Source organism: Vanacampus margaritifer, chromosome 17, assembly GCF_051991255.1.
Source record: "Vanacampus margaritifer isolate UIUO_Vmar chromosome 17, RoL_Vmar_1.0, whole genome shotgun sequence".
In the NCBI taxonomy this organism is placed as follows: domain Eukaryota; kingdom Metazoa; phylum Chordata; class Actinopteri; order Syngnathiformes; family Syngnathidae; genus Vanacampus; species Vanacampus margaritifer.
This window is the reverse complement of record NC_135448.1, coordinates 12,821,324-12,835,592: the sequence shown is the minus strand read 5'-3', so window position 1 is coordinate 12,835,592 and position 14,269 is coordinate 12,821,324. Positions and strand designations below refer to the sequence as shown.

The window sequence follows — 14,269 nt, the reverse complement described above, 5'->3', positions numbered from 1 at the left end:
CGGCCCCTGCTGGTAATAAAAGTGACATACCCGCAGAAGAAATTGTTTGAAAGTAATCATTTATTTGTTACTTTTTTCGTTACTTATATATAAAGACTACCAGATTATGAAATCCCACCACACAAAAAAAATCAGATTTTGAGGTTTATTGCAACTTTTATTTGGTAAAAATACAAGTGTGTATGGTTTTAGATGTCATTATCCAAACATTTGTATATACAATGATACGTCAATAAATATTTACTGTAGTCCCTAAATCAGGTCAAGGGGGGATTGATTGGTTAAAAGAAGACACTGCGAGAACTCGAACAAACTACTGTACATTAATTAACAATCTAATTCTTTCAGGTTTTAATAGGATATAAAACCCAATTATTTATAATATATTGTGATTTCCCTGTCATTCTGCTGACACAATAATAGTGTAGGGGGGGGGATAGACAAAAAAAGAAAGAAAGTGAAAAAAAAGACGTTGGTACCGAACCATCAATAAGGACACAAAGGTCATGTGACCAAATCAGACAAACGCGATTGGCTCAGGAGGAGTGCAGGAAGCGGTTGAAGGCGTTGTAGGCCGACTCCAGGTCGAAGAGCATCTGGCGCACTTGGCTGTCGTCCAACTCATCCGAGGCCGACATGCTGCTCAGGGTGCTCAACCTGATGACATACGAGACGTCGTTAAAAATGGCGGGCACGTGCTTTGCCAAATGGACTTGCCAGGGACTGACCAGCGGCTAACTTTGTCCTTGGCCTCCGAATCGGGAGGCATGTTGCTCATTCGGTTCATGGTCTCCATCAACTCGCGCAGATCCGGTTGGATCTAATCCAAACAGAAGTCCAGTTAAACATTCAAAAAGTCAGCACCTACTGAGGCACAAAAATAACTTCACTTGACATTGTATTAGAGATATTACGGTATACGGAGACGATATCTTTAGCGACTATTAGCTTTTTGTTAGACTCTGAAATGCACTTCATAATGTTGTGTGCGCTCATGTTATATAAATGAAACACCTCCCTTCAATAGAAGCCCAGTACCCTGTATGGTATTAAGGATAATCTTATGTTAGGTAGAAACGGCATCGGATTCCGAAATGTAGACACTTCACAATGTTGTGTGTTCCTTGGACGATATTAATAGGATTTTTTTTTAATATAGCATAGAGGTAACTGAACTTCTATGTGAGGGAGGTGTTAAGGTGAAGGCTTCTTTAACAACAATTAGTGTTCTGGTAGACTCCCGACAAGCAATCTCGCTGCAATGTTGTATGCAAGTCCATGTTAAATAAATAAATGCCTCCCTCAGATTGACATTTTTATCCCTGCACGGTATCAAAGTCGATCTTATCTTGTGTGTTGGCTTCTTTAGCGATCATTAGCGTTCTGGTCGTTTCTGATGTGTGGTTGATCTGCAGACTTGTGCGCGTCAATGTTAACGAAAAAACACCTACCTCGTCCATGGCTCTGATCTCCAGCCTCAGCTTGTCCATCACAGTGATGAACAGCTAAAAACAAGTGGAAAAAACAAACGAGTGAGTAAGTAGTACCTGGAAGAAAGAAAGACCTCGCCTTTATGCATCATTAGCTGAGATTTAGTGCAATTTCCAATGATTGGCCAGAGGAATAAATTAATCCACTTGAGCCACTAAACGTTCAACCTGATCACATGAACACTCCATCATTTCATTTTGAAATATCCCGTCATGAGTGTCCCATCCGAGCTGATTGAAGTGGGAACATACAGAAACTATGTCGGCGATGCAGCGGTTCAAGTTGCCCTTGTCGTCCTTGATGGTGATTGGCCGATCCTCCTTGATCCTTTCCATGGCCAGCGGACAGTCCAGCTAGAAGAGGGCAGAAAAGGGATCACTCTAAGTACCTCATTAGCATTAGCTCTCAACAACAACAAAAATTGGCTGATGACATACAGCGAGACCCCAAAGTGGAACACAATTGACTTTTTTCTCTCCAGCATTGTCACCCAGACAAAATAAATATAAAGTAAACGTGACATAATCTGTTCCCAGTTGCACTGATTGTATCTTTATTATTTTTTTTAAGAAAAAACTTACTCTGTACTTGCGGCAAAAGTCGTCGATGGAGCCCACGTCGGAGCCCTGCACCTGTTTGAACGCCGCCTTGTACTGTACCAGGAGTCTAGAACACGAGCCGGTGTACCTACAAACGAAAACTCTGCATGAACACAAACAGAAAACTGGATACTTTAAAAAAATACTTACTCCCAACTCACTCATTGGGTGTGACGCAGTCTTTGATGTAGGCTTTCTCCAGGGCCTGCAAGGTCTTGACCACAGCAAACAATTCTGCCATGTTGTCGTACCTTCACAAAGAAGCACATTCATTACGATCCATTAAAACAACAGGAAGCTTCGCGTGCGTTGTGACACTTACTTTTCTCTTTCTCTTGCATTTTTGTACAATTTCACTTCCTGGAATGATAAAAATAAACAAATTAGGTCACAATAATTAAGAGAAACTGTGAATTTGCTCAACTTTTACCTCGTACAGCTCAGGTTTATTGGGTGGAGCTCCTGGAAGAAGACAATGCCACAACTTTAGATGTGTCTTACAAGAGAAACCACATTTGCATTTAATTGCAAAAAGAAGAAGGTATTTTAATAAAAATGAACTTTACCTCCTCCCATGCCCCCTGTAACCGGTATGCCATGGAACATGATTCTTGATGTATAAATTTAATCTAAGAAAAGAAGAATTTGTGTCACTGTTCAGTGGGTAAATTATCATTATTATTATTAATAACAAATTGCCACGACAGATTTCACTAGCTCGAAACAATAATAAGCCTCATATTACTTTCAAAAACTTTCAACTGAAACAACAACGGATAAAATCCCCCATTTGAAGAATGTCGACAAACAAGTAGCTTGTCGCCCTTGTTTTGTTACAGTAAAAAGCTAGCTGGAAGTTAGCTTTCAGTGCTAATTGGTAGCACCGGCCTTTAAAATTGCCAGGACTTGACATATGTAGTTAAAAGGTAACTTTTTGACCGTGTTAACGTTACGTTATACGTCGGAAGGTCGCTCCGTGTGTCTTGAAATGATCAAAGTTAGATTTCTAACCGGATTTATAAACGAAAATGTAAAAAAAAGCAAGACGCTTACCTTTTCCGTGAAGCTGCTATAACATCAGTGTAAACACTCCCTCCTGCCAGGACCTGCGAAGGTGCGTCCAGCGCGCCTGATAGAAAATGGACGATTCTTTTCTTTAAAATCATACTATAGGACGGTTAAAATTAGTCTTAAAAATTTTATAGCACTTAAATCCAACAATATTACAGGTCAGTGTTGTTCCCAAGCCGTTTCACGCATATGAGCCTATACATTTTTTGACAGTCAAACGTCAGAGGCAGCTTGTCGTCGAGGCGCCAGACTCAAACAAGGAAGACCAAATAAAAAAGGCGACGTGAACAGGAAAAAGGTAAATATAAAGAGTTTAAACAATTATGTTTATCAAGTCGCTTAAACTGTCAGGTTCAAAATTCATTCCGAGCGTTTAGAATTGACGCGTACCTGTTTCGCGTTCGTTGTAGTAGACGTAGTCAAGCCTAACAACAGCTCGTGTGGCGTGACACAGAAATAAAATAATAATGTATTTGTTTTGTTTTTCCTTAAGCTTCCACGATGAAGACATCTAAAGGGGTTCAGTCGAACTCTGCACCCGAAGAATGTGGTGTGTGGTTGGACACCGTGGAGCTCAAAGGAAAAGCTAAGCAGGTTATTGGCGATAACGAACAAGATGGTAGACATTCTTAAGCACCTTTTCACCAATTAAAATAAATAAATAATTTGTTGCAGAAAAAATCAGTCCGTCCCATCTCCAAGATGCTCAACCCTCTGGCCAAAGGTCCCGGTTACAGCTTGGCCGTGGTGTTCAACTTCACGCAGACCAAGACGGAGATGCCAAGGACCAAACAGAGTTCTATATCCAGCTACTTTTCACCTCGAAATAAGTCAGTTGTGGCATCGGACGGAAAACGCAGACGTGAGACGGACGGTGAGATGCGTGATGACGTTCAGGATCAGGATGAAGAGCTGAACATTCACTGCGGAATCCAAGAAGAGGAACCAGATGAGATTGAAGAGAACATCTACGGAGAAAGGCAACTTGATGAGATGCAACACAACATCCACCAAAAAGTCAGAGAAAAACAACCAGACGAAACGGAACGTAAAGTCCATTGTGGAGTCCAAGAGGACAACCCAGACCAGATAAGCAGTAGTCAAAGATCCCCTGTTCCATTAAATCAAATCTCAATAGACTTTGATATAAGCGAAGAGGCCTTTCGGTTGGAGGCTGAAGGCAAAACCTCCACTCAGAAACCGCTTCAACTTGCTCACTCTCCTCATAATGGCGAAAAAGAAAACAGCCTCTTAGCCGAGTCGTTTTCTCCTCCAAAGAAGCGAGCGAGAAAGCGTGAGGACGAGGACAGCCTGATGTTCACACAGGACTCTGACGGCTTTCGGGTGATGGCACACCGAGCTTGGAGGAGTCCCCTCAAAAACCGCAACAACGTTGTCGCCACTGCCGCGATGAAACCCACAAAAACTTTATCTGACCTCGACGCGCTCTTCACGCAAGACTCTCAGGGAAATATGGTGATTAAACATTGACACAGGGGAACAGCAGACACATTTTATTTGTAAAAAGACATTTTTACTTTCATGTACATTAAAGCTTTTCTTTTCTTACACTAACTCCATGTAACAGGTGCTTTAACGCAATCAAGTGACAGCTGACATTCATATAAGTTGTTATACTGTATATGTAAACTACTGACCTCATAAACAGATACATTGGAGAACAGCAACCTATTCTTGTCCTTATATGGGGGGGGGGAGCATGAACAAATAATTATATCATGACCAAATGAAAAGTAACTCATATTAGAGCATACCACAAATGTCTTTGTTATAGCAGAAGATGTTATCTGTCGGAGTCATGTGCATACACAATGAACTACTAAAAAAAAAAAAAAAAAAGATTTTTTTTTGGGGGGGGGGGGGTATAAAAAAAGCGGAATTCCGGGAATTAGCGGAAAAATCACATCCCTGGTTATATATTTGATTAAAATATAAGAGAGGGAAAAAACATCCAATAGGCTAACTGTTAGCATTTGCTATGCTAACCATCAATCAAGCTGCCATCTCGCTGGGTTCTGTCACCAGTTTGGATCCGTCCCAGACGGTCTTGAACTGCTCGGGAACCGGCAGTTCTTTCTGGAAAACAAAAATGATCGAGCAAAATGGCTGACTCACTTCCTGTCTGGATGCACACACGCTGACGTTCACAGACACTCACGTAGTCGTCATCTTGCGGTACGAGGATGTTCATCTCTGAGCTTTTGGCGCTGACGATGTGGCAGCTTAACGACTGGCGACTGAGGTACAGCTGACATCCTTCCGTTTTGTTGATGGAGATGGTGGGCACTGTTCCCAACACCTGGCAAGCGATACACCACAATAAACAATGACTTGGCACCTACACTTATGCTAGTCTTGAAACTCTAATCCTGGTTTGAGGCCTTCTTTGAAACCCTGACTGGACTCTCACCTGTAACTGAACAGCCTTGGAGTTGATGATCTCCACGATTCCGACCACGTTGTCGAACACCAAACCAAGCTTCTTGCAGTTATCTAAACACGCGCGAGTCAGTTCTTACAGATGAAATGCTAATTTATTAAACATCGACATTAAACATGACTGAACTGTATTCAAGCAGCGATTCTTTAGTGTGCCACTAGAGGGAGCCACCGTAGATCACTTCAGTGAATTTTCGAGGATTGTGTTACCTATGATGATGGAGTTCAACTTCCCCTTGATGTGCAGGGTGACGTCATTGCAGGCGAACACGTAGACCACCTGCCGCAGCTCCGTGTCCTCGATGGTCAGGTCGTGTTTGTGCTCAAAGTTCTCCTGCGTGGACCACACCTCCTTTTAGTAAAACCCCCTGTGATTGGTCGAAAATAACTCCTGGTTCCACCTACCACCCTCCATTTTTTCCCCTCTAGCTCCAGCAATGGGGGTTTCTTCTGAGGGGCCGCCGGTGGGGACGTCTTTTTGGACCCGGCCTTCCCACTCGATGCTTCCTGGGAGTGCTGTTGCGCGTTCTTGTGGCTCTTCTGGTGGTCCGAGACGTGCTTCAGACCTACGAGATGGATTTAGGAGAGTGAAGACCAGAAAGTGACTTTGTGGACCACCACAGGGGAGCCCACCTTTAGTGATGTCCAAGCCTTGGTTGAGCTGGGCGAATAGCGCGGAGTGCGAGGTGGATCCGGCGGGCTGAGGGTCTTCGGCTGGGGGTGCGGGCGGAGGGGGTGGAGGCGGAGGTGGGGGGCAGGGAGCGCTGGGGTTTTCGAAGAGGGGGGCCGGGGAAAGGGGACCCTGCAGCAGAGGAATGATTAGTGTAATATAAAGTTACCCATCAGGGGGGAGTGTTGCACAAGACATTTTATTTTATATTTTATTTTGTGTTCATATTTTTATGCCACCCCAGCAATAAGTCAAATTTATAACTCTATTTACAGCATTTACAGCACTTATTTTTTTAAAGGTCTTTACACACTTTTGAAATAATACAAACACATATATTGAAAAGAGCAATGGATAAAACCAAAATGATTGTAATGATGCCTCTGTGTTTATACTTTAAAAAAATCTATTTTTTTTCAAGACTAACAAACCTTCTGTAGGCATAAAAAGCAGGGTTGAAGAGGATTGACATTCAATAATCTTCAAAACAAACTGATCTTTACACTGTCAACAACATAGTGTGCCACCATCTAGTGGTCAATGGTGGAATTACTCGCAAAATAAAATGTAGACAGAGCAAAAGAGTTCTGAACTGTACAAAGTGCATCTATGGAACAACTGGATCGCGAACATCGCAATTGTATTGATATTGTTTGTCTGAGTCCCCATCAGAACTGAATTGGACCAAAACTGGATCCTATTTCCAATGAACTCCAAAAAAAGTGCGTAGAAGTGTCCTCGGGGATGAGGACAGCTGGACAAAGGCTTGGTGAGCGCTTTGAGCGTTATTTGGCGGCCCTGCAGTTTAGGTTACCGCCGGCATACGGGCCCCTTTGTCAAAAATCCTCATTCCCCCTCTGAGGACCACCTGTCGACTTGTAAACTACATCCTTTCATACACATTTCAGCATAACAGCTGACACACACGCGAGCACCATGATCAGCACATACGTTTCATCCCAGTTGTCCCGTGTTAGTTCCGCTTTAGCTTTTTAAAGGACACTTTTTAATTGAGCATTTCACAATGTTTCTAAAATATGTTTTTTTTTAATGAATGCATTGCTCCATCATGGGGAAAAGTTTACAATTAGCCTGGATGCTAATGCTAATGCTAATGCTAATGTTGCAGACTGACCGTCTTGCTCCAGAGCAGCCCGGTAGTGTGGTGGAGCTTGATGAACGACTGCATCTCGGTCCAGATGGACAGGTACGAGCGCACCCAGTCCACGTGACGTCTGTCGCTGACACAAACAGACGAAATTCATGTCATTTAAATTGGATAAAATACATTTAAATGCAACATGAAGTTGATCAAATAAAATAAATCTAATAGTGTGACACTATACCATACATATGTTATTTTTTAATCATATCCTACAAAATATTAATACAGAAAATATTTAGAATTCTATTTGAGTAGAGAAAAATGTATAAAATACAAAACTATATAGACAATGTTGAAAATTGCTAATTGTAAATATTAGAATAAATGATAACTTTTAGTACTACATTATTTTTATTCAACATTGAAAGTATGAAAATTTGATTTTAGGCATTTATGCAATTAATTAAATCTTAAAAAATAGTTAGAGTGGTGTGGAATTGATTGAATTACATTTAATTTATACATTTTTAAATCACTTTTTTAAAAAGTATTTTGCCTAACATTTTATTCTAAAGGCGCATTTTATTTTATGAAATAAAAATAATACATATATTAAAACATTAATTTGGAAAAATATAAAATAAAATGTTATTTTTATTATATTTTATACAATATCAAAATTAATAACATTGATTCAAAAAAATGCTAATAAACCTGCAGGAGTAACAATTTGCTTTATGATGCAGTGTTTAACAGAAAAATTCAAATTGTGTCAAATGTAAAGATTTTATGACTAAAATGTGTGCCTGGTGGTCGTGTGCCTGACTTGTAAGATCAAATCAAAGTGCCTTTACGTTTCCTTGTAGTCTTTGAGCACTCTATTGGTGTAGAAGGTGGCTGCGTCGTTCATCTCCTTCACGTAAGGACCCGGCTTTTGGTTCTAGAGAATGGAGACCTTGATGTAAACAGATAACATAACCGCCAACGCATGCACATGCACTAGTAATTGAACCTTGATGCGATTAGCCTTGCTAGCTTCGGCTATTTCCCGTTTTACATTTTGCTGCAGCGGCGTCATCGATGAATTGATTCGACTTTCATCACATTATAGTCGACCACAAAATATAGTTTTTTCCTTCAAACCATAGTCGTACCACAGCCACCCAGCCGAGGGCGGGGATGCTTTCGCTGACGGCCGACAGGTGATTAAAGAGCTGGCTGCCGCGGTTGCGCTCCCGGAAGTTCTGGATCTTCTGGATGTGGTCCGAAATGGGCTTCAGCAGGTCGTGGAGCTCCGTCTACGAACACCAGACAGATTGTGTTCAGGACGCCGTATGTCATTTTCTGCTTTAAATCCAACATGCGCAAAAATGTATCAGGGTGTTATTAATGCTATGTTTAGCACGTGTGACATGATTGTATTCGTAGCACGGAGCTGCAAACGCTCTCACGAGGACTTGCCATGAGATGATGTCACGCAGTTACTGGTGGACCGCAGAGCTCCGCCCCAAACACAACTTTAATTTAAATATTTGGAAATCATTTCTAGAAAATTAAGGACATTTTTCAAAAATCTTGCAGCCTTAAAAACAGTGGGGAAAATATCCAGATCTGCACCGAATTTGATTGAATTCTAGCTTTGCCCTTGTCTCACCCTATTACATATTTCCCTTCATATTAACTAAGCACCTTTATGCCAAGTCCTTCCCATTTACAATCAAACAGCTGGGAAAAAAAGTAACATTATTCCACAGAAATATTACATTAAATGTACAATTAGTGTAGAATGAAGTTGCACTTTTTAACAACAGCAAAATTTCCATCTGATCCCGGCCACGCCATTTTGTCCTTCCTCCTCTTGCTCGTCATCACTCCCTTCCTGCAACATTCCGGAGCTCACGAGGAGATCCCTGTGGCCTTGTAAGGCATACCTCACGTCTCACTGTTTACATTTTACCTTTCACACGCGTGCAAATTGAGAGGTGAAGCCCTGCCCGGAGACTTTGTGTATAGTCCCGATCTAGCCGAGCAGGCACTGGCCAGAGAGCTATCGCAGTTCACCGTTATGAGATAAACTAATCTGCTTTGTAAGATATCATCAGCGTTTGTAATCCTCCTTTTTTTTTTTTAAATCAACTATTGTTTGAATGTTTTATGAATCCTACTAAATCCTAAAAGTCACATAAAATTTGGGAATTTGCCCAAAATGGCCGCTTCAAACCAAAATAGCTGATTGCAGTCCTCAAGACTTTTCGTGTCCACCTTTTTTCATGTTGATTGTTGAAACTGATGTAGTTTTCCCCCCAAAATTCTTCAAATGATTATCAAATTTTGCCACCATTTTGTGCCTACATGCAATGACAAAATCTCAAATTCTACAAAATACAGCATCGTCCACACGGCTGGATTGGCCATCTAGTATACAAGGGCAGATGCCCCTCATTTTGGGGCCGATGGACTGATTTTTAATGATCATTTTCCTACATTTTACCCCACAATTTAGAGGGACCAGTCTGTTAATATCTTTCGAATATAGATAGCTAACTGAAACATCATCAATTAACATCAGTGTCAGAACTACATGTTAGGCAAAAGTCGGACTGGTCAAAATGTCAGGGCAGATTTTTTGGTGCCAATCCAGCCCTAATTGTCCGTCTGTCAAATATCTATACTTCCTGTATCGTAGCAATTGGACAAAAAAAAAACAATCATTGAAGGAAATGGCTAATTAAACCCAAAATGTCCGCTTCAAACCAAAATGGCAGACTTCTTGTGCTCTTTCAGGCATCTACCAAATTTCATGATGCTGGGGGAAACTAACTTTTTTTTTTTTAAATGTTGTTGATTATGTGATGCCTCTGCTTGACTTAAACAAAAGTATTGGGACACCTATCTCTTCCACTTCTTGCTACAATCGGTCCCTAATTAGATGCTTTTTGCATTTTCATTCTCACCAAACTCATCCAAGCTTGCCTTTAAGACACTGTGTGGTGACAGAGGAGTGAACGGTCTCACACGCGCGCACACACACACACTGGCCTCAAATATAGAACATGCCCATAAAAAGTCTGAGGGCTGCTGCTCCTTTGGAGAGGTCGGAGCTCGTGTGTGCGTGTGTGAGTGAGTGAGTGAGTGAGTGAGTGAGTATGCGTGTGTGTCTAGTATGTATCTAGTACATGTGTGATTTGTGCGTTTATATATGAAAATAGTTATCAAATCTTGCTATCCTACGGCCTTGAATAGCTTGTAAATAATAAATCAGTAGTCTGAACTACATTTCCCATGATGCTTTGCCAGCACCACTAACCAATGAAAAGTCAGCACATTCATAACATGAGACATGTTACTTGAGCCATAATAATAGGTACAGCTCGGCGTCGTACCTGCGCGGGTTCCTGGTGCTTGGCCGCCATTTTGAGGAAGCTCCTTTGCATCAGCAGGGCGTCATTGACCATCTCTGCCTGTGCGGGGGAAAAAAAACGTGATTGATTCACTCTAATACTTGGAATTAAAAGTGTGTGTGTGGGAAGAGGTCTCCCAAGGGAAACACCAGAGAGGCTTTGTCCTTAAAAGGAGCCACGCGAGCCTAAAGTGAGTCACTCTGCACTCCCTCCAATCAGTGATGGGACACAGACACACACAAACACGTTATTTTTTTGCCCACCGTGAAGTGGTCCAATTTGCGTCGGTCCAAGGACATGGTGGAGACATAAAGGCTGTAAATTGTGTAAACCCTAAAGTAGTTTTTAAAGGACTGTTATTTATTTCTTTCATTTCTAATTGAATTGAATTTCATGGTAATTTTGACAAATCATTTGGAACACTTGACACGTTTTTACAGTAATGCTGAACAGCAGAGTGGAATAATACATGCCGACTGCTACGTCATGATTCTTGATGACGCTGCGGACTTACGTGCTTCTCCACGTCGCTCCCGATGGTCCTGCTGACGTTCACGTAGTCCGTTAGCGGACCTTTCAGAAGAATGTCGAAGGCGTCCACACACCCGGTCGCAGCTGGTTGCGAACACAAAGAACAACATTTTGTATCAGTTCAAACATTTGGCATGTTAACCTGAGCTACAATTGTACCTACACAAAAGATGAAAATCAAGATTATTTGCAAAGTTATTGTATGAAAACGTTGAATACAACTAAACTGTACTAAGTGATTCTTTGGCGCACCACTAGAGGGAGCCCTTGTAGCACATTTGCCTTACCGCCATTGATGCTGTTGATGCAGTCGCCGTTTGGCAGACTTGTTGACGATGTCAGCTGCTCCAGTCGAGTCACGGCTCGCTCCAGACGCTCCGTCAAAGCCTCCATGACCGGACGGGTACCTGAAGTTGAAATGAATCAAGTCAATCAAAAAATGGTAACTAAAAAAACAAACATCCTCTAACGTTTTTTAAGTATTGCTAAATAACATCTGTAATTTGTCCCTGATTGTCATCTATTTGCTAAATGTAGCGACAAGTAAAACCGCAAAGCTAATATTTCAGTGGTTTCACCAAGCGACTGCGAGCTAGCAAGCGCATGCTAATCTGCCGGCCATGAATCAGCGTCAACGTTTGCATTCACGTCAAGAATAAAAGTGTGTGCTAATGAGGCAGCAATGCCGGAGCGGGCGAACGCCTCAACGCCAAGTCACTGAGGCCTTACCTCAGGGTGCCACATGCCAACTTCAACAACAACAACTGTTGCTGCTTAAAGGGCTGTTAGTGAGTCTGCCTGTTGTTTCCATAGCAACCAGTAGGCAGGAAGTAGACAGGTGCATCACAGCGGACGCCAAGCGACAGCTGAGTTAGAACACGTGCGGCTCTGCTATTTAATCTTTTGCGAGGCTAAATTCAGCTCGCTGGATGTTTAGCTTATTCAAAAAGGCCGCCGTGTGCGGAGGCCACAATATTAGGTACACCTGATCAATGATGAGGTGAGTGATCAATACATCCGTTATTTATAGAAAGGTTTGAAACATAAGTCACACTCAAGCATTTATGAAAACCAAAGGATATAAAATAGGCTAAATAAAGCAGGTAATATTTAACAAATAATAATAAAAAAATATATACAATAAAGCATTTTTTTAAAGTGATTTGGAAAAACATAAATAGATAAGTAAAATATTTAATTAAAACTAAGATTATGTAGGTAAAATAAAATTACAGTAAGAAAGGAAAATATATATTTTTTTAAATGACAAAAAAATAAGGCAATTGATTTACATAAAGTAAAATAAATGAACAGTAATGAGGAAATTCATTTATCAAAATACGTAAATTAAATACTGGAAAATAAATTATAATAAATACTAGAAAATGAGCAGTTAATTAAAAACACACAAGAAAATACTTTATAAACAAAATAATTCTTATTAAATAAAATATTTACAATAAAGAAATTCATTTATAAATTAAACTAAGAAGCAATCATTCTAAAAAACAATAAAAAGTAAACTATGAAATAAAAGAAAAATAGTCTTCTTTTTTTAACAAACCACGAAATTCACATTCACGTTTTAAAGAAGAAAAAAAAACATTTCAACTCCTCAAAGTGCAACTAAACATTTAGCTCGTAGCCAGCACTGGGGTGGGGGAATAAAAGAGGTCATGGTATGATACTGGAAAAAGTCTGTCCGTCTGTTTTCAAAGTGCACGCCCACACACATAATATAGCACACACACTCCAATGCAACTTTTTTTTTTTTTTTTACAAGAACGTGTACTGTACCTCCTCCTGTGCTGTTCTTGTTCTTGTTCTTGAACACGCCAAAAGTGCTGCCTGCTTGCTTGCCTGCCTTCCCGTCCGTCTGGGATGTCCTAGTTCAGCCGAGCAGAACCTTTCAGAACACACACACACGCACACACACACACATGCTAAAAATAACCAACAGGGAGCGAGGCACACAAGCACAAGGAACTGGGAACAGTCTCTAATCAATAATCATTCTTAATGTTGTATTGTTAAATAAATAGCCATTGTTTTATAAGTGAATCTCATCTAGCTAATAATTAGATACATGGGATTCACTTAACATTAGCAATGTTATGTCCCGTGTGTGTATTTCCAATGACTTAAGTTTAAAAAAAAAGTTTGTTTTAACTGTGTAACACACTATAGCCGATTAGGAAAACTCAATACATGAAAACTGTAAAAAGACAAATAGCTCATATTTGTTTAAAACTGACTGTGCATTGATAGGACTCTAGATAGATAGCTAAAAAAATATATATACAAAGATAACATATTTCCGAGTAACATGACATAATAATCTACGTCAGCAACATTCAACATGAAAGAACATTGGGGGTAAACGCATGATAAGATTTAACATAGATGATAGTTAGCTATAGATAAATTGACATAAAATTAGCTAGCTAGCTAGGTAGCTAACTGCCGAGACAGGGACTGGGTAAGAATATTTTACAATATTAATTGCCATGGAAAAATGAATACAATTTTCATATTTAAATAAAAAAAAATAGATAGGTTCCAAAAATAATGTGTATACGCATTAAGATATACATGTTACCCTAATTTACTTACATAACTAATAGATACATGTATAGCTAGCTAGCTAGCTAGCTTGCTAGCAGGAGTAGATAGATAGATATAGATATCCCTCTCTGGGATGATGTCACACGACAGAAACACTCCCATCTTGTTCTCCCTTAACACGGTGAATAGCATGACTTATTGATTAGCGCTGCATCATTGATAGTTGTCTTCGCGTGTCCTCATCAGCGCGTCGCCATGCGTGAAGATAACGACGCTAACCTGAGAATACAGTCCTTCTCCAAAATAGCATCCGGTCTTCTTCAAAATGGCGGAACAAATGGGGCACGTGGGAAAATAATAATAAGAAAAAGTCAAA

The 14,269-nt window shown here is 40.5% G+C and overlaps 3 protein-coding genes across 6 annotated transcripts; 1 reads left to right on the top strand and 2 right to left on the bottom strand.

Annotated features, from left to right (window-relative positions):
* Positions 1–136: 136 nt before the first annotated feature.
* Positions 137–3,217, bottom strand: vps28 (VPS28 subunit of ESCRT-I). 2 transcript variants are annotated; one of them, XM_077548479.1, is made up of 10 exons: positions 3,144–3,217; positions 2,657–2,719; positions 2,521–2,552; positions 2,413–2,450; positions 2,252–2,341; positions 2,073–2,178; positions 1,743–1,844; positions 1,452–1,505; positions 729–820; positions 137–657 (listed from the first exon to the last, which is right to left on the bottom strand). In XM_077548479.1, the coding sequence occupies exons 2-10, from the start codon at positions 2,694–2,696 to the stop codon at positions 537–539; spliced, it is 675 nt and encodes a 224-aa protein (XP_077404605.1). In that variant the 5' UTR covers positions 2,697–2,719; positions 3,144–3,217; the 3' UTR covers positions 137–536. The 2 variants fall into 2 exon arrangements, with proteins under 2 accessions (XP_077404605.1, XP_077404606.1); XM_077548480.1 differs by lacking the exon at positions 3,144–3,217 and adding an exon at positions 3,044–3,115.
* Positions 560–4,845, top strand: aunip (aurora kinase A and ninein interacting protein). 2 transcript variants are annotated; one of them, XM_077548478.1, is made up of 4 exons: positions 560–3,204; positions 3,375–3,459; positions 3,655–3,755; positions 3,837–4,845. In XM_077548478.1, exons 3-4 carry the CDS (start codon positions 3,663–3,665, stop codon positions 4,650–4,652), a joined length of 909 nt encoding a protein of 302 aa, XP_077404604.1. In that variant the 5' UTR covers positions 560–3,204; positions 3,375–3,459; positions 3,655–3,662; the 3' UTR covers positions 4,653–4,845. The 2 variants fall into 2 exon arrangements, with proteins under 2 accessions (XP_077404604.1, XP_077404603.1); XM_077548477.1 differs by having other exon boundaries at positions 560–3,459.
* cap2 (cyclase associated actin cytoskeleton regulatory protein 2) lies at positions 4,661–14,231 on the bottom strand. Of its 2 annotated transcripts, none has more exons than XM_077548475.1 (14): positions 14,173–14,231; positions 13,126–13,234; positions 11,616–11,735; positions 11,312–11,412; positions 10,780–10,857; positions 8,551–8,694; positions 8,251–8,336; positions 7,427–7,532; positions 6,255–6,423; positions 6,027–6,187; positions 5,832–5,955; positions 5,593–5,675; positions 5,341–5,481; positions 4,661–5,258 (listed from the first exon to the last, which is right to left on the bottom strand). In XM_077548475.1, the coding sequence occupies exons 3-14, from the start codon at positions 11,719–11,721 to the stop codon at positions 5,175–5,177; spliced, it is 1,383 nt and encodes a 460-aa protein (XP_077404601.1). In that variant the 5' UTR covers positions 11,722–11,735; positions 13,126–13,234; positions 14,173–14,231; the 3' UTR covers positions 4,661–5,174. The 2 variants fall into 2 exon arrangements, with proteins under 2 accessions (XP_077404601.1, XP_077404602.1); XM_077548476.1 differs by having other exon boundaries at positions 13,942–14,191.
* Between the last annotated feature and the right edge of the window lie 38 nt (positions 14,232–14,269).